Source organism: Sminthopsis crassicaudata, chromosome 6 (genome assembly GCF_048593235.1).
Source record: "Sminthopsis crassicaudata isolate SCR6 chromosome 6, ASM4859323v1, whole genome shotgun sequence".
In the NCBI taxonomy this organism is placed as follows: Eukaryota; Metazoa; Chordata; class Mammalia; order Dasyuromorphia; family Dasyuridae; genus Sminthopsis; species Sminthopsis crassicaudata.
The window spans coordinates 29,248,193-29,267,634 of NC_133622.1; the positions used below are offsets into that span (position 1 = coordinate 29,248,193).

A 19,442-nucleotide genomic window follows, 5' to 3' on the forward strand; every position below is an offset into this window, starting at 1 on the left:
ATGATGATGATGATGATGATGATGATGGTGGTGGTGGTGCTAGTAGTGTTGAGGATAATAACTTACAAAATGCCTTAAAATTTGCAAGGTAAAGTGCTTTAGAAACATAATCTCTGGAAAACAACTACTGGAAGTATTATCTTTACTTTATGGATGAGGAACCTGAGGTTTGGAAAAGTTGTGTAAATTGCTCTTGGTCCCATAACTCCTAAATGTCAAAAGTGGCGTATGAATCAAGGTCTTTCTGAATTCAAGTCCAGCTCCAAAGCAATTTTGACTTGATTAAAGACAGAAAATGAAACTAGAACACCCCAAAGCTCCAATCTCTGCGTAGTGCCTGAAGGCCTTTGTCTGGTTTGTGGTGTTATTGGCTATCACAGTGAAGCTTTACTACAATAAGCCAGTACCAGACCAGGAGATTTACTAAAGATCTGTTCAAGAAGTCCATCATTCCCCATTCAGTAAAGCTGAGACAGTAATCACAACCACCATATCCTATCACCTTGCTGGGTAATCATAGCAGAAAATGGCTTATTTACTTCGGAGCAGACACAGTAAATTCCCCAATCCATCTCTCTTATCAAATAACGTGTATCTTATTAACATGCCCATCATCTAGACAGGAGGTCAGCATTCCCAGTGGTATTACTGTACCCCTCGTAAACTAACGAGAGACCTCATCTGCTAAAAATGTTAATTACCTGCGATCAAAAATATTACCCTTAGGACTTGTGATTTTGTTACAAGAACCATCTGGTGCAACACATTCCCTATACATACCAGCACTCGCAGATAAATATATAGTTTCATGATTCAATAATTGGAATCCATAAGAATTGTTTTCTCAGAGTGCTTTTATTGGTCTCATAATATCAGTAATCCCTCAAAATTTTGGGCAGCTGGGTGGCGCCATAATGGATAGAGTTCTAAGTCCAGAATCAGGAAGACTTATCTGAGTTCAAATCCTGCCTCAGATAGTTACAGGCTGTGGGACCCTGAGCAAGTCACTTAATCCTGCTTACCTCGGTTTCTTCATCTGTAAAATAATTGAAGAAGGAAATGGCAGACTACTCCAGGATCTCTGCAAAGAAAATCCCACAGACATGACTGAAATGATTGAACTCACAATCTATTTCAGCCATGGAGGCTCTTTTGTAGTAGAATGCTTTTGTAGTAAACCCCAAGTACAGCTTCTCCAGTAACTGTCTAGTCTATCCTGGCTTTTTTAAGGGGCAGAGCTAGGAATAGGGCTGGGAAGTTAAAAAAAAGTCTGTTTCTAGGACAATTGATAAGCAGTTGCTTAAACCAGCAGGAGTTAGACAATAATAGAGAAGCAAAATATAAATAGCAGCCATCAACAGTATCACCAAAAGACTGAATAGGACAAAACAGCCCGGCCATGAGGTCAAAATATTGGTTGGAAATCAGAAAATCAACCTAAAGAAAGAAAAGTGAAAGGGAATTGGAAGGCAATTTGCCTTTCCTAGAGAAACCTGTTGGTCATTCTCCAGGTTCAATCAACACAGAAAAAGTCAAGAGTCCAGTTAATATCATACAGCTCAAGGAATCATAGACAATTGATTCATAGGAGAATTTAATGCAGATCATCCTAGAATGAGGTGATGTTGGACATTTTTAAACACTTCCAAAAACCGGCACTGCTTTTTCTTGGCTACATAGAAATAAGCATTTATTTTCTCTTTCTTTTACCAGTTGATGGCTACTCCTTAGTTTCCAGTCTTTTGCCATTATAAAAACATATTTAAATATTATTAGACTTATGGGAGCTTTCTAATATTCTTGATATCTCTGGGAAATAGGCCCCACTATCATAGTAGTATCCCTGGGTCAAGAGATATGAACAGCTGAGACATAGTTCCAACTGTTTTCCAGAACAGATGAACCAATTAATATCTCACCAACAGTGCATTGATCTGCTTGTTCTCCATAGTCCCTTCAACATTTATGCTTTTCCTCTTTTGCCAAATTTGCCATTCTGGTGTATGTATAGTAGAGTCTCAGAGTTGACATTTCTCTAATTATTGGTGATTTTGAAGCATTTTCTCCCAAATGGCTCTAGATAGCTTGTATTTCTTCCTTTGAAAACTGCCTTTTTATCTTCATTGATAAACATACAATGTCAATCAAACTACTTGAAGGATCCTATCACTGTTATATGGATTCCGTGTGGATTTTTTTTTAAAAGGATATAAATAAGAAGGATACGTATAAAAACAGTAATTGAAGTCATGGATGGATTATAATACACAGTGGTACAGCAGCATTGATAAGACCATCAATCCGTTGGTGTATCAAAGCTGAAGTATTCCATCATCCCACTTAGAATGGTACAAATCATCCTAAAATAATAATCTTAGTTTTTCCCCCTTTAGTTGACTTTTCTTTCCCAACCCCTTTTTCCTCTTATGGCTACTATTCTCTGAAGTTTAATATATTGTATAGAAATCAATAGAGAGAGAGAAATTGGAAAAATTCGAGTAGCCATATATCTTCATTTTCGTTTGTTCATCTTCCAACCTCAGAGCTCAGTGATCATACTAGGTTATATTGAAAAGAGTTAAAAGGAATTGCCAACACTAACTAGACTAGTTTAGATGGAAAGCTTTCAAAAAGCCAGCACTGATTTGGTCTCAAAGACAGATGGGAGAGAGAATCATCTGTGCACTAAGAGCATCCTGGCCACTAATTTTGTGTGCATAAATGGGAATAAAGCTGATTAGGGCTTTGTTTTTTGTTTTTTGGGCTTTTTTTATTTCTTGGTTATAAAATAAACAACAAAAGCAGAGTTCTTCCCCTGGTGATCTGCGTGTGAGCCAGGGCTTGGGCCCAGTGTTTTTATAGTACTTGTCATGGGTAGAAGAATAAAAGCTATAAAGCTAACACCCTCATAAATTTAACAAGGAATCAAATAAAGCCTGCTTAGGAGGAAAGAAAGCAAGTACAGCATATTGAAGCTGCCTGCTAGCATTGTGTCTAGTTTATTGTCTTTTTATTTGATAATTTTATCAATAAAAATAGCAAAAACCATCAATACAGAAAGAAACTTGGGCATAGCAATATTTCTAGAAAAGGAAATCCATCTTTTAAGAATCTACAAAACAGATTTATAAATGGAAATTTCCATTTGTATTCCATTCCTGGTACTGAAAACATTTCTTAGAATTGTAGCTAGACAATTAAAATAAATAAAGACATTTGCTAATGGTCACATGGAAAATCAAAAGTAGAACATAACCTAATTATTTTACTAAGGAGGTGAATCAAAAGGAAGCCTTCTGAGAAAGGCTAGAGCTAAAACTTTAATCTTTCCAAATGCAAATTCAATTTTTAAAAATTTCACTTTTCTATCAAAGAAGAGTATTTAAATAAGCAGATGGGCTTGCAAACACTGTATATTTCTGCAGATGTTACGGGAAGCAAAAGAGAAAGAGAAGCAGAGATTGGCTCAGCAGCTCACGGCAGAAAGGACGGCACATTATGGGATGCTTTTTGATGAATATCAAGGCTTGTCCCACCTGGAAGCGCTGGAAATTCTCTCTAATGAAAGTGAACTCAAGGTATGTGGTTCATGGCGGAAATGCTCAATGTGAAACATGCTTAAACGTTTCCCTTCAACATTAAGGATGCATTTCTACCGTTAGATTCAATTCTTTTTTAAAGTCTCATTTGTCTGTGTTACTGTCTCTGTTAGTGACAATGATGAACTACTCATGCTCACAGCTTCCCTGTATTCTCCAATTTTTATTACTTCTGCTGCCAACACCCAGCACAGCAGCAAGCCAGAAATCACCAGGACCAGCGGCACTGGATGGAAAAGATTGCTGCAAAAAATATGTTTCCTTCCTCCCTCAGCAAGGTCTTTGCTGTCTGGGACAGGATGCTCAAGCAGGTCTGAAGAGCCTCCTTGGAGACTTCCCATGAGCATCAGCCCGCTCCCTATGCCCTTGGTTTGACATTCAACAAAACAGGGAGGCTCACCTGCTTTTAGATTTCAAGATTATATCAGTTTTTGTACCACTGTTGTGTCAGAAAATAAATGCCAGTGGCCTGAAAGCCCAGGTCACATTTCTGTTTTCTCAGACTAATAGAGACCTGGCAAATGTATCCTACAACTTGCAAACATGTTGCCCAGTTGACTAAGGAAAAGGAAACTCTTATTAAGGAAGAACTAGATAGTCTCTGTGATAATAAATATGGTCTAATGCCTGAAAGAAGTTTTGCAGTTAAGACTATTTCTTAATTCAATTATCCACTCTGTTCATTCGGCCAGCAAGCATTTATTAAGCACCTACTATATGCCAGGTACATGGAGGTAACTGGATGCTTCAGTGAATAGAATGTTGGGCCAAGAGAGAATTTTCATTTTTTCTTGTCTTGTTTCCTCCATGCTTCTCTCATTTGCTTGTAAGAACAGCAAAGGTTCCTTTCCTTACATAAAATTTTGTTTGTGAAATAATAGCATTGCCCCATTCCTGATTTTTCTCTTAGAAGTCTTCTTCCAGTTGGTAGACTGAACTTTCAGAACTCTTATTTTTGAAATTGGAAGGGTCTCAATTTTGGATGTTGTCATATTTTTACCATTTTATTTTATTTTGTATTTTTTATTTGTTTTTTTATTTTAAAACAAAGTTTGTGGATTACACAGAATAAATTTGTAAATTTAAAAGAAAAAAAAAAGGCCTGAGTTCAAATCTAGCCTCAGGTACTTAATAATTATGACGTTCTGGGTAAGTCAGAGTAAGTTTGCCTTAATCCATTGGAAAAGGAAATGGCAAACTGCTGTAGTATTTTTGCCAAGAAAACCCCATGGAGAATACTGGCTTGGTTTGGTCCGTAAATGGGATTCACATGATCGAACAAAACCACTGACTGTGCCTCATTGAGTATATAAAGTAAGTAAAACATATGGTCCCTGCCCTCAAGGAGCTTCCGTTCTAAGGCAAGGCTTCCCCCACATAATTATTGCCTTTTCTAAAACATCCATTTTTAAATAGTCTTCTATGGCTTAGAGCTGGAAGGACCTCTGAGATCATCTAGTTTAATCTACTCATTTTTTTAAAAATGAGACTCCAAACTTTCTCTACAAGACTTGCTTAAGGTCACATAGCTAATACATACCATTTGAACTGAGGTCCTTTGACTCTGGATCCAATGTTATTCTCAATTTTTAAAAGAGCTCTTCTCCCCATATAGAGCTGTGACAGAAAGAAACCTAGAAGTTCCACATTGATTTAATAGTAATAACAACATTTATATCAACTTTATTTTTTATATATTTTTACATTTTTATTTGTACTCTTTGCATATATTTTATATCTATTATATCAAATATATTTATATATATTTTATCTAAAGTGATTACAATCCTTTCAGGAAAGCTGCTGGTCTGGGACTAAGTTTCCTGAAGCTATTTTGTCTGGCTTGTGGCTCCATTAGCTGCAGGTGCATAGAGCCCACCAGGAAGAGCTTTAGGGCCCAGCAGGAAGGGCTTTTTGCCCCCCATCCCAGACACACATTTCTCAGAGAGCTGGCAAGTCTCAAAAGCCCTTCATTTTACTGATGAGAAAACCCAGGGAAGTTGGCTTGCCCAAGATCATTCAACGCCAGAGATGAGATTTGCACCCAAGTCTCCTGAGCAGAATCAGTGCTTTTTCTACTATATCACATTGCCTCCTCTTGTGATATTTTGACTCCATACTTAGATATTCTTTCTATCATACCACATTGGCTTGTATATATTTGCAGCCATTGTTGCATTACTGTGAAAAAAGGAACTTTTCAAAGCTGGTCTATTTACTATTTGCATTTCCTAAAATGTTATGCTTCAACATTGTAACATCTCAACACATTATTTGTCTACAAGACTCAATCTAAAATTGCCCCAAGTACATTGACAGTCTTCAGCAACTGTTGATTCTAAGACAATTTGTGCTAAGATACCAGTACCACCTGGAATCCTAAATCCTAAAAACGTTTGAAATATAGATGAAGCAGCCTGATCAATAAAAGAACCAATCGTTGGATACCTAATCTTCTACTGCTTCATTATAACTCTTAAAATGGTGCTTTACAGAATCATTTTACGTCTGTTATTTCATTATCTTGTATTTTGCCCCATCTATCCAATTAAACCATGAGATCTTTAAAAGCAAGGAGTATCCCGTAGCACCTAGCTTTTGCTAGACAAATAGTAACTTCTCAAGAAATATTTACTAAATGAATAAATCAGTTAATAAATAGCTAAATGAATTGGATTCAAATAAAAATCAAAAGCTCTCTACTACATTATAAGATCCTTAGTCCAAACCAATCCACAAGTATCTATTAAGCACTTGCTATATACTGGTCATGATGCTCTATACTGAGGATATAAAGAAAATAATTGCAGCCTTCGAGAAGTTTATATTCTATTGTGCTAGCAACCATGACATTTCATCTTTGTGTTCCTCCACAGTACATTGCATATAGCAAACTCCCCCAAAAAGTGTTTGTCAAATGAATAAGAAATAATTATTGTATCAACAGAGATATAAAATTGAAAAATTTGTAAAATATTTTCTTTGCCATAATCTTGTGAGTTACATAGTGGAAATATTAATACCTGTGTTTTGGAAATGAGACTCAGAGATTTTCATATTTCCATGTAACTTAACCTATGAGTTAGCTATATAACTCATATACTAGTTTGCTCCACCAATTAAAAATGCGTGATATATGTTCAAACAAATAGACTAAACATGATAATCCAAAAAAAGAGTTAAAAATTCCCAAGTATGGATTTGCTATCAGCTATTGACTTGCAATTCAACTTGATTCCAGCTGTTGAAGAGCTAACAGTTAATGTGTTTTTTGCTGATTATTTTCAAGCTTCATTATTCATAATTCCTCAGTTTCCTTCTCCTTGTAAAATAGGTACTTATTAAATCTTTAAGTATAGGTCAGGCTTGTGTTAATGAGGAAACTGATAAAAATGCCTTATTAGTAATTCATGTGTTCCTGTCAAGTGGTGAATCAATAATTTCAGATCTAGTTTTGACCTGTCCCTTCTCAGTTTTGTACAAAAGATAGAGTGTATTTTTTGTTCCTAAATTAAAATAAGAAGTCATATTGATAGTCTTGCACTAAATGGTAGCTTCATGATTGAAAATCCTAACTTAATAACTTGTTCCCCAAATCCTAACTTTCCTACTGACTAAATTTACTTGATAGCAGTAACAGAGTATCAGGTACATGAGACTTAGGAAGAAGTGAAACTGATACTTATTAATAGAGAGACACGGTATAGATAGATATTAAGTTGACCCATTTTGTTTGCAGATTCAGTCATTTTTAGCATCACTTGATGGAGAGAAACTGGAGAGCTTTAAAAATGATTTAATTTCTATCAAAGACATCTTTACACCAAAGGAATCAGAGAATGAAGAAAATCAAGAAGAAAACAGTAAGTTAAAAAAATTTTATGAATAACTTGATATACAGCTATTGTATTTATTTGTAAAATTGATTTAAAAACTAACCTTTCAGATGTGTTAAATGACAGAAGTAGAACAAGAGCACCATATATGGAACCTTAAGAACATGATGCACCAATTTCCAGAATTTTTATGAGTGTTACAGAAGGAAGTACAGGAGACGGAGTTAGGAGAAATGGATCTTTTGATGGATTTTCTTTTGGCAAAAGTGGAGTTTTTCTTATAGGACAAATTCAGATTATATATTTAAGCATAAAGATGTTCTTCTGTGAGGTTTTTTTTGTTTAATTTTTAAAGATGCAAGACTAAAGAAGGGTCTGTGTTTTATTGTAATCGAATTTTAAGAGATATAAGCCACTCAAATGACTTTAGAGAGTGCCTCCTTCAGCATCCTCCTTGTCAGAAGAAATTGTATATCAAGGAGATTAATCATCCTGTCAGTCAATAAACATTATTAAGTGCCTACTATGTGCCAGATATTGTGCTAAGCTTTGGGGATACAAAAAAACCCCAAAAACAAAAAAGTAAGTCTTTGCCCTCAAGGAGTACACAATCTAATAGAAAGAGAACCCATTTCTTCTCTTATACAAGTGTAGCTCTATGGATATTTCCTTTGAATGTTCATTTAGAAACAGAATATTCTTTTTTTTTTAAAAATGCTGTTATTCCAATGTATGATCTCTTACTACTGCCTAAAGTTGATTCTGTCATCAAAGGCTAATCCATACAGCTGTTAAAGTGTCCAGTTCCATACATCTTGTCAATGACAAACACAAGACCTCTTCAGGAAGTAGCGAGTGGATGAATTTAGGTGAATAAAGGGAAACAGTTAGAAGTAAGACTGGAAAGACAGGTTGGGTTAGAAGTTGGAGGGCACTGAATGTTGTGATTTTGGACTTGAGTAAGCAATGGAAAGATATTGAAGAACTCTGAACAGGAAGATGACATGATGGAACATTCTTATAAGAACGACTTTGTTAAGAATATCTAAGATGGGTTGACCTGGAAAGAGAAGACTAATTAGAGCCTTAATATAATATTCCGATGTTAGGGATATTTAGGTAGAATTGACAGGACTTAACCAACAGATGACTGTACACAGGTACTGAGGCCAGTTTCCAACTTCTTTTCTCATAGGAGTTCAACACCTAGCTCACTGTCTTCTTCTCTTCCTTATATTAGGGCTCTTTAAAATTCATATCGACGCTCTCCCTTTTGTCTCCCAATTCTTCAGTTATCATAAATCCCATGATCTATACTTTCGTTCTCCCTCTGCCTCACATAGGTATGGCTATATACAAAATCTCACTGGTACTGATAAGTGTTCCAATTCCTTAATTAGAAAATCTGACATTCTGTCTACCTATGTACTTATTATTCTATCAAGCTCTAATCTTCTATTGTTCATTCCTACCTATATCTCACCTCTCCTAAAACTATTCTTGACTCTCCTCAAGCTTCCAATTTCTCTACCCTTCGGTATTTCCCCAGACAACAAATTCTGATCTGACTTTATAATCTCAAATCTATAATTAGCCATTTCAATTCTACACTGTCTCTTTCTCTTGGATCTTTTTTCTCTTGTCCTATGACCTCTAATCACCAAATGACATAGTATAAAAGAGCAAAGCGAAGGATGCTCAGGACAGAGCTTTGGAGGACATCCAAGGTTAGTGGATATGATCTTTATGAAGAACAAACAAAGGAGACTGAGGACTGGTCAGGTAGGAGGAGAGTCAAAAGAAATCAGTGTCATGGAAGTCTGGAGAGGTGGCAGTATTCAGGAGAAAGCGCTAAGCTAAAGTGACAATTAGACAGACCAAAAAAACCTAAAAAGCACCTTAGTCAGGAGGAACTTGATGTAGTTGGCAAGCAGAAAAAAATGAGTGACAGCCAAAAAAAAAATCAGTTTAGAATCACAGCCTTTTATAAAAATCTCATAAAAAAGGATAATGAAATTTAATAAGCAGTGTCACTTTATGAAGGAGGGTCAAACAATGGAAGCAAAATGAGTTAAAAGAAAGTTTTATGAAAACTCCAACTAAATGATGTCATTGAAGGGTAAAAAAGGAAGGAGGGTGACAGAAGAAAAATGGAAAAAAATAGAAAAAAATTTGATGGTTTTCACCATCAAAAAAAAAATAAAGTCAGTACATATGGATTATAACCCAAGAGTTCTCAATATGGTAATTCAGGCAGGAATGGGGCTAAGGGGAATAAAAACTGGAAGAGCATCCTAATGGGAGCAATGATACATATAGGAGATGCATGCTGGAGGAAACATAAGCAGGAAGGAATTAAGGGATTGAATCATTAAGGATCTGAAGTATCCAAAGGCATAGAGAAAGTCACAGACTTTGCAATATCAGGTAGGGCCTGCAGTCAGGAGGACCCGAGTTCAAATCCAGTAATGGATACTCACTAACTGTGTGATCCTGGGCAAAGCACTTTAGCCTGTTTGCCTCAGTTTCCTCAAATGTAAAATGGAAATAATATCTTGCAGTGTTGTTGCTAAACAAGAAATGAAATACTATTTGTAAAAAGCCCTTAATACCATGGCTGGGACATAGTAAGTACTTTTAAATGCTCATTTCCTTCATACTAAAAAATGTGATTGAGAAACCATCAACAGCTAATGATCCATAGGCCTTCTTTTCCATTCATATTAAATTGGTTTGGGATTCATCTACATGCCCAGCAGACATATTCCTTTATTAGAGTATTAATGGGAAGCAGGCAAGCTTCCTATTATTCTATAGTTTACTATCTCATTAACATTACACTTTTGGAAGAGAAATCTAAGGAATACAAGGTCCTACCATGTTGTTATTTGTCAATTATGAAAAAAACATTTCATCTGAGAGAGCCAAATAAAAGAAATCCCTAGGTCTTCTATATAGGACTGGTATAATGATGTCCTAATGTGCCGCTAAGTCATTTCTAGGTCACAGAGAACTGAAAAAAAAAGACATTTCCTAGGCTATTAGAAGCGTCCACAGGCAAAGCCAACAGCAGCCTAACTGAGATAATTTTCTCTCCATTACTGCTCCCCTGGGAAAATTGCTTTGCTCACTTCAAAGTCAAAAGAGAGAAAATTCACCCCTCTGCAGGAGGGAAAGTTGTTGCAGATGCCAATTTATTCGCCTTTGTCCTGACATAAAATTCCAGGGAGTTCCTGAACTCAGTAAAGAGAATAGTAAGCTCTGTTTCTGATTTTGGCCTTTTTTTTCTGTTTCCACTTGTAGATGAAAAGGGAGAATTTGTTAGCATGCTAACAGAACTTCTCTTTGAGTTACATGTTGCAGCGACTCCTGACAAACTCAATAAGGTTGGTCATATCAAAATCACTTTGTATAAAAAATTACTTTAGTTATAGCCCAGAGATCCTTTAAAAAAAATAAAACAGAAAAGTAGGAGTCTGAATTTATTATATGAGAGTAGGGCAGGATATTGAGTTCAATGGATACTATTTAAATAGAAAAACAAAATGGAATTGGGGTTTACTTTGTCTTCTGGAAAGAATACGGGGCATTCAGAGATCTGGCTTCTAGCTGACCTAATTGTATGACCTGAAGTATTCTGTTTTATCCCTTCTAATAAGATGAAAAAATTGGCCCAGATCAGAGATGTCAAAGAAACAGGTCTGAATGCCCACAAAATTTCCAAGCTGAACCAAATTAAAATGTCATTGGGAAATGTTTGACCAAATAAATAAGATCACAATACATCACAGATAATTTGAACTTGTGGTTTTCTGTGTCAATATGCTGCCTGCAAAAATCTAAAACTACTCTTCTAGGCCAGTAAAGTTACACTCAAATAAAAATTGAACCAGTAAGCTTTACTTAAGGATGCCTTGGCAATATATTGACCTAGAAAACCACAAATTAACATTACCTGTGTTCTATTGCATTTTTATTGATTTTGTTATAGATCTCAATTACATTTTAATCTGGTTTGCAGAGGTATGTGTTCTAGGCAGCTTTTTTACTCTACTGGCTTAGACCACCAGTTTCAGTTTGTATGGTCTAAGTTCATCTGAGGGTCCCCAAGACCCATAAGCCAAAATATTTTCATAATAATGTTAAGATGTCACTTGCCTATTAAGGTACTTCTCTCTTTTCCAACAATATATCTGTGTAAGGCTGAATAGTCTTCAAATACTTCCACCAAAACTATACAACACAATAAATTAAATGTTCAAACAGATATGAATATTCGGCAGTCTTTCATTAAGCCAGACATTAAAGACATTTACAAAAATGTGTTAAAAATGCCATCCCTATTTTGTTTTGTAAAATGTATTTTTCTCAAAATATTTATATTGACATGGAATGGGTCTATTGTTAATTTTAATAAATTAATATTTTAAAATTTATTGGTTTCAATTTCTAATATGACAAATACAAGTAGATATAATTCACATAAAGAAAAGCTGTCTGAAGGGGTGGAGTTAATGGTTTTTATACCCAGGTTTACACTGAGAACAAAACCAGTTGCCTAGTTACCTCCAAAGTGCTTTCATTCTGTTCGATTCAGTGATTCTGTATTAAGATTTTAATGTTTTGGAGGTTTACTTTGATATACTTCTGAAGAAGTTTTTTACTGAGCAAATACATCTGATGACAATTTATTTCTAGATATTACATAATTACCATTTTTAGCTAGGAGTTATTCATTAAATCTAGTGTATTTTTCTTTTTTTTCTTTTCCTTTTCTTTCTTTCCTTCATCCTTCCCTTCCTTCTCTCTTTACATCCTTTCTCCCTCCTTCCCTCTCTTCCTCCCTCCCTCCCTCTTTTTCCTTCCTTCCTTCCTTCCTTCCTTCCTTCCTTCCTTCCTTCCTTCCTTCCTTCCTTCCTTCCTTCCTTCCTTCCTTCCTTCCTTCCTTCCTTCCTTCCTTCCTTCCTTCCTTCCTTCCTTCTTTCCTTCCTTCCTTTCTTCTTCTTCTTTTTTTATTCTCCCTTGCTTTGTTCAGCCAAATGAATAAGGAAATATGGTAAAACAGAGATTTCTTCAACAGGCATCATTCCTAGAAGTTCCAGGACTTAAAAGAGCCTAGAAATTTCCCCCTTTATCTACATCCTCCTACTCAAAGGGAAGACTGAGATTGGATTGAGGGGGAAATAACTAAGGACAGGCACTTAGAGCAGGACTTGTTAAACTTTTTTCCCATTTGTGGCCCCTTTTTGCTTAAGAAGCCCAGATATATAGGTATATAAAATAAGTATACAAATCAAATACTGATAATAAATCATAATTTTATGACTCCCACTTTCAATTGTGAGACCCCATGTAGATCTTAAACAACAATTTAAGAAGCTGAGGTTTAGGTGACTCTCAAGAATACGAGGAAGTGTGATCTAGCCCTAGAGAGGACTAGAATGTCAACAACAATTCTTTCCCCCCATCTTCTTGAAAAGAAAGTCCATGGGTACAAAAGCCTCTGAGCCATTGTTCAGCTTCTCAGATGGATGTCATTAGGCTCATGAAACATTAGCAGCTTGATGAGGAGGTCTATCTGATAAGGAGATTTTCTCCAAGAATAACCATAGTTAAAATCCTGCCTGACTTTTCTAAAGGACTATTTTCCTAAATATTTAAAAATAAATGGCTGTATTTGCTCTTTTTTCTTTCTTTCTTTCTTTCTTTCTTTCTTTCTTTCTTTCTTTCTTTCTTTCTTTCTTTCTTTCTTTCTTTCTTTCTTTCTTTCTTTCTTGATTGCCCATTATTTTTATATCTTAGCTATAGAAGCAGCATGACATTGAATTTTTTGTTGTTGTTTTGTTTTGTTTTTAAGGCAATTGGGATTAAATGACTCATCCACGATCACGCAACTAATAAGTGTTAAATGATTATGATATTGTTAGTAGAGGATTGGCACAAGAGGCAGAAAAATCTAGGTTCCACTCCTGGTTCTGGCACATGCTAGTTGAGCAATCATGAGCAAGGCATTTAAGGTCTGAGCCTTTGCAGGCGACTCTCTAAAACCCTGAGTTACAGATGACTTACTTTACTGCATCAGTGTGGGGAGTTGCCTAAACTGATAAAATCCCAAATGGTTGGTCCTCTTATTGGGACTGTTTGGGCTTTGTGAGTCCTTGAGTCTCCACAAACCATTTTCTTCCATTCTGATTTCCGTCTTTTGACCTGTTCGCTTTTCTTTAGTCTGCACATTGTTTCAAACAACTCCACAAAGCAGCAGAATTATTTCTTCACAGTCAAGAAATAGAGAGCCACATTTTTCCTGTCTTATTTGGTTTTTCTTGTGCAGCAACATAATTGCATAAATATGTAGGCATATATTGGATTTAACACATATATTTTACCATGTTTAACATATATTGGATTACTTGCCATCTGGGGGGATGGAATACGAGGGGAGAATTGGAACACAAGGTTTTATGAAGGTTAATGTTGAAAATTATCCACGCATACGTTTTGAAAATAAGAAGCTTTAAAAAAAAAAAAAAAAAAGAAAGAAAAGAAATAGAGAACCAATCCAGAGAAAAATTCTTTAAAAATAAATATTATTTTTCAGGAAATTCTGAAACGCAGTATTCTCCCCAGTTATATATTATTTACATGTGCTATGAAAATGTTAGGGGACAATGAAACCTTTCTTTCCAAAGTCTAAAAGGACTGTTTTAAAGAGATAAAGGAATCCAATGTGTGACTTAAGAACCGTTGTCCAGTGATTTCTTACAAGCTGATTTTTAGACTAGTGATTGAAGAATTAGGCTGATGGGATTGTTGTCTGCTTTTTTGGTATTTATTAGTTTCAATTTCTAATATGACAAATACCAATAGATATAATCTAGACAAAGATTTTATACTCATTATCCTCCCTTCTCCCAGTGTAAATGTATTCCTTTGCGTGGGGATGTTTATAGGCTAGAAAAAAGGCTCATGACTGGGTGGAAGAAGCCCAAACTGTGATATCAGTTGATGTGGTAGAACAGCCAGTGGAGAAAACTCTAGAGGATGAAGAAGAGAATCCTAAAGTCATTGAAGATGAAAATAAAGAAGAAGAAAAGAAAGCCAAGACCCTAGAGGTAAACATAACTTTTTAATCTTTCTAACAAGGAAGAATAGAATGATGGGCCTTTAGTCAGGATGACTCATCTTTCTGAGTTCAAATCCCACCTCAGATGTTCATTTGCTGGGAGACCCCAGGCAAGTCATTTAACTCTGTTTGCCTGAGTTTTGTCATCTGTAAAATGGACTGGAAAAGAAAATGGCAAACGATCACAATATTTTTGCCAAGAAAACCCTAAATGGGGTCATAAAGAGTAAAAAATGACTTATAAACAATTAAAGAGCAACAATAGCTCTTACAATCAACACTTCTTATTTTAAGTTATGATAGCACTATTTTTTCCACCATTCCAGAAAATGATAATTTCATAAATACATATCAACTTTCTTAGGTAAGCCAATTTGCAGATTCTCATAAGTTTGACAATTCTTCATAGATTTATAGGAATTGTAAAGGGAAAACATTTTTATTAAGGGCATAGTAATTTTACATCCAGGGAAATTAATTATGTATACATATACATGTTATAAAACATCATAGATGTCTTTATAAATAATATAGCATAGTCTTCCATGTCCTTCTTACTTACCATAATTATTTAATGTTATATTTAAATATTGGAAGCAATCATTTATTCAATAAAATATTTTCAAGAGAAATGATAATACACAATTATTATATAATAATTATTTAAAAAATAATAAATAAATAATAAAAACTAATAATATTGGCCTGAAATATTTGCATGGATGCAGAGTATGAAAATGTATGAATGGATTGCATCTCCATTGAGAAGCACGGACTTACAGCTGTAAGCTTGCAAAGCTATTGAAAAGTGAGTGAATGAATAAAGCATTTATTAAGTGTTTTCCACATGTAAAACACTATAATAAAGAACTGAAGATACAAATAGACAAGAAAGACAGAACCTGTGCTCAAGGAGCTCACATATGAAGTAGGAAGATGGCAGAATAAGATGGAAGAGTCCTGTGAGTTTTAGCTTACAGCAGTAAGCTTATTCTTTTTTGGATGGATAGGGGAGCAGTTGGGGTTAAGTGACTTGGCCAGGGTCACACAGCTAGTAAGAAATTTGAACTCAAGTCCTCCTGACTCCAAGACCAGCGTTCTATCCACTTCACCATCTAGCTGCCCCAGTGTCCATTCTATAATATCATTTTTGCTGATAAAATCATTTCCATTTCTGATATTGAATCATTTGACAACGCCAAGGATTTTGGTGGCATGAAACATAAAGATTTTAAGAAGAAATATTTTTTTCAGCTTGATAACACTGAGCGTGGTATTTCCAATTCAAATGGCTAGTATTTCTACTTGTAAATTATTTTTACAGTTTGTCATGGTATTTTAGTACATTATAACAGATAATATTCAGTCACATCTAGAAAAATCATCATTCAAAGCACGAAGCTTCATTTTGTGTCGTCCTTGGGCTCAAAATGAATAGTAGCTCTCAGTCTCTATGTACGAATATTTATGCTGTTTGTTATTTCATTACAGGAAGTGTACATGTTATCGATTGAAAGTCTTGCTGAAGTAACTGCACGCTGTATTGAACAACTTCATAAGGTAGCAGAGCTAATTCTTCATGGCCAAGAAGAGGAAAAACCAGCTCAGGACCAAGCAAAAGTTCTTACCAAGTAAATATAACTTTAATTTAAAAAAAATCTTTCAGTGCCTTTTATAATAATTTGGTATTTTTTCCATCCTCATCCATCTCAGGATTCATAAAAATTAAGATTCTATATCAACAAACCTCCATTTTGCTTTGAAAATAAGTGCTTACAGGAGTTACCACCCCAAGATTGCCTGGAATGTGTTAGGAGACACAGGAACTTGGCTATATTGACAATTTTAGTAGATCAGATGCTTTGAAATACAGGCATTCTCAGTGTAAATAAATTTCCACCACAAAATTCTTGGTTGACGAGTCAGCCTCAGTCAGTTTTCCTTGGCAATTCATCAGTTACAGAGATTCAGGGGAACCAAAGGAAAAAAATCTCAAAATTGTTTTAAGTTAGACTGAAAACTATAGTAGAAATGTCTCCTTTAAACCTTCTATGATCCTTAAAATGTGGTTTGTGACCCATAGGGGGTCTTGTAACTGAATGTGGGGATCGCAAAATTATGATTTATTATCAGTAAGCGTTTGATTTGTTTGCCTATTTTATATACTTACATACATAGGGTCATGCAAAAAAAATTTCCCAGGGGAAAAGGGATCACAAGTGGAAAAAAGTTTAAGAAGTCAGAAGAGTTATTTTTGTTTTTTTTACTCACGATTCAACTCAATAATATTTACTAAGTATCTCTTATGCTACATGCTGGGAAATAAAGGCAGTCTCAGCCTTCACTTTTACAATCTCTTAGGGGTATACGACAGTCAAATCAAGTCAGCAATCATTTTTTAAGCACTTACAATGTGCAAGTTACAGTGCTGAGCATCAGAGATACAAACACAAAATACATGAAATAGTTCTTCGTCTCAGGGAATATATTCAGTTCAACTTTGTCTTTTTCTCTTTCTTAAAAATTCCCCAAACTTTCCAACTTCCAACTTAGCGTACCCTGAGACAAAGGCTTGGACTCCTAGCCACTATTAGGAAGTCTAATTGCCTATGGGATAGCAATCAGTTTACATGTTGTAGGAGCATGGGAAAGCCTCTGCAAATATTCCACACAGCTAAAATGGATCCTCTGGAAAATACACAGTCAGCGTCTCATCCACCCTGGCAACAATCACCGTCTCCCCTCTTCAGAACGTGTCTAAGTGCTCTAACCATGTGTAGCAATCTCATAATTACCTACATGAGTGAATGAACTAATTAAAGACACTTATTAAGAGCTTACTCTTTGTAAAGCACCATGCTAAGGGCTGAGGACACAAATAAAAACAACATTGGACCTGAAGAGAGATAGTGATTAAGTTATGGCAGTGATGGGACTCACATGGCACTCGGTGCTTCTTGTCTCTCCTTCAAAGTGTTTTGTTCCCTTAGCTTAGGGGCTGCTTCCCCTCACCAGAGCCCATTCCCAGAGAATAAGATTTCTTTGAAAGGAAAAATGGGTAGACAGTAAAATTATAATAATTATTATATCAATTATGGGATGTACTCGTGCTTTATACAAATCAGAAGTTTCCTTATATTAAAGTGATAGGATAGGGTATTAAAAGAGAATCATTCACTCCTCTCCTCAAACTCTAACCCCCATACCAAATAATATCAGCTAGTGCATCCAAATCAAAATGTGTTTTTCATAATATTTATGTTAAACTAAAGCAGAATCCATAGTAATTACACTCATTATCTGGTTGACCAGAACTTATGAAGTGAAAAAAAAATAATCTCCAGTGGCAAAAATGAATCTATAACTTATTAAGATTCTGATCTCAGCATTTTGATTTAAAAATAATTTTAAAATAATGTGTCTCATGTGTCTTTCCTTCAGATTAACCAGTGCAATGTGTAATGAAGTGGCTTCCTTATCTAAGAAGTTTTCTGACTTTTTAACCATGACTGGGGTAAGAATATGATATTTTTTTTTATAAAGACAGGGGGTTGGGGGTGTGGTCTTGCGACTTCATCAAAGTAGGGTGCCCTCCCAGTGAGGAAACTTTTACCAATATAAACTTGCAACTGTCCTACAATGGGAGAAACATGGAGGGATTTACCCAGAGTCATGCAGCTAGTACACGTTTGAGATGAGAAATGAAAGTAGGTCTTCCTGCCTCTGAGGCCAGCTGTCTAATGATAGCACCATATTGCCCGGCATCTATTTAATATTAAATAGTGAGATGAATTTGTAAGGGAATAAAAAGAGTGGTGGGTTTGCTCAATGGAAATTTACCTCTCCAACAAGATTTAGCCAAATAATACCTTAAATGCAGTTTAGAAAAACTAGGTTAGTGGTTTTTTATGTAAAGATACCATACTGGTGGTGTGATAAGTAATAACCTTTCACATGTGTATAAAATTAGGAGGTTTACAACCCTGCAATATAAGCATCCCCCTTGGAAAAGTTAGACTTGAAGAGACTAACTTGCCCGAAGTTGTTCCCATCATGGGATTTGAACCCAGTTTTTTCCCTCCAAATTCATCTCTTTCTGTGACAACATATAGACTCAGAAAAAGAAATTGAGAGTCAGAGGACAAAGATTTTGGTTCTGATTTGGCCACTACGGTAGCTAATTGTATAATTGGGGGAAATTATTTAACCTCACAGGACTTCAGTTTTCTCATCTGCAAAATGGGGATATTCTATGGTCTGAGGCCATGTATATTCTTTAATGTCATTTACTTTTTATTTCATTCAAATACTTTCCTTTGCTGTGTTTTATGCCATTTCTTCTGCTTTGGATTGGCTTTTAGAGCCAGTTTACAAACCCCAGGAAAGCCCAGCTTCATTACTTTATAGTCATGCTTGTTGGTTTTATCATTTTCACCATTTATTTTATATTGTCCAATTTGCTAATGACCCTATGCAAGTTATTTCACAGTCCACTAGGCAAATGACTATTTATTATCTTCTGTAGTTCTCTAGCCATCGTATCCACCAATCAACAACCATTTATTAGATGCTTACAATATCGTAGGAACTATAGTGAGCCTTGGGGATCCAAATTCAAAAGTGAGTCTCTATCCTAAGGAACTTGTGTTCTTTTGGGGAGAGATCTTATAATAGATTAATAAAATATTTATGTATTTTATATGCATAAAATTAAGAGTTTCCTAAGTTCTCCCATATCTGAAAAAAATGTTTATTAAAAGAATTCTAGAACAATGAGTTTTCAGCAAAAGATGATGGAGTTTTGGTGGAATTTTATATTTTAAGTAAGGAAAAATATCAAAGTAGTCATTACTCTGGAAGTCCTCTTACAATATAATAGTACTT

At 35.3% G+C, this 19,442-nt stretch overlaps 1 protein-coding gene across 1 annotated transcript in view; it reads left to right on the forward strand.

Annotated features, from left to right (window-relative positions):
• FAM114A1 (family with sequence similarity 114 member A1) overlaps positions 1–19,442 on the forward strand; it is a 64,185-nt gene that overhangs the window by 38,030 nt on the left and 6,713 nt on the right. The window contains exons 7-12 of the mRNA XM_074275579.1: positions 3,426–3,578; positions 7,339–7,462; positions 10,739–10,821; positions 14,386–14,547; positions 16,050–16,189; positions 18,000–18,072. Coding sequence (XP_074131680.1) covers positions 3,426–3,578; positions 7,339–7,462; positions 10,739–10,821; positions 14,386–14,547; positions 16,050–16,189; positions 18,000–18,072 — 735 coding nt within the window. The remainder of the gene's footprint in view (positions 1–3,425; positions 3,579–7,338; positions 7,463–10,738; positions 10,822–14,385; positions 14,548–16,049; positions 16,190–17,999; positions 18,073–19,442) is intronic.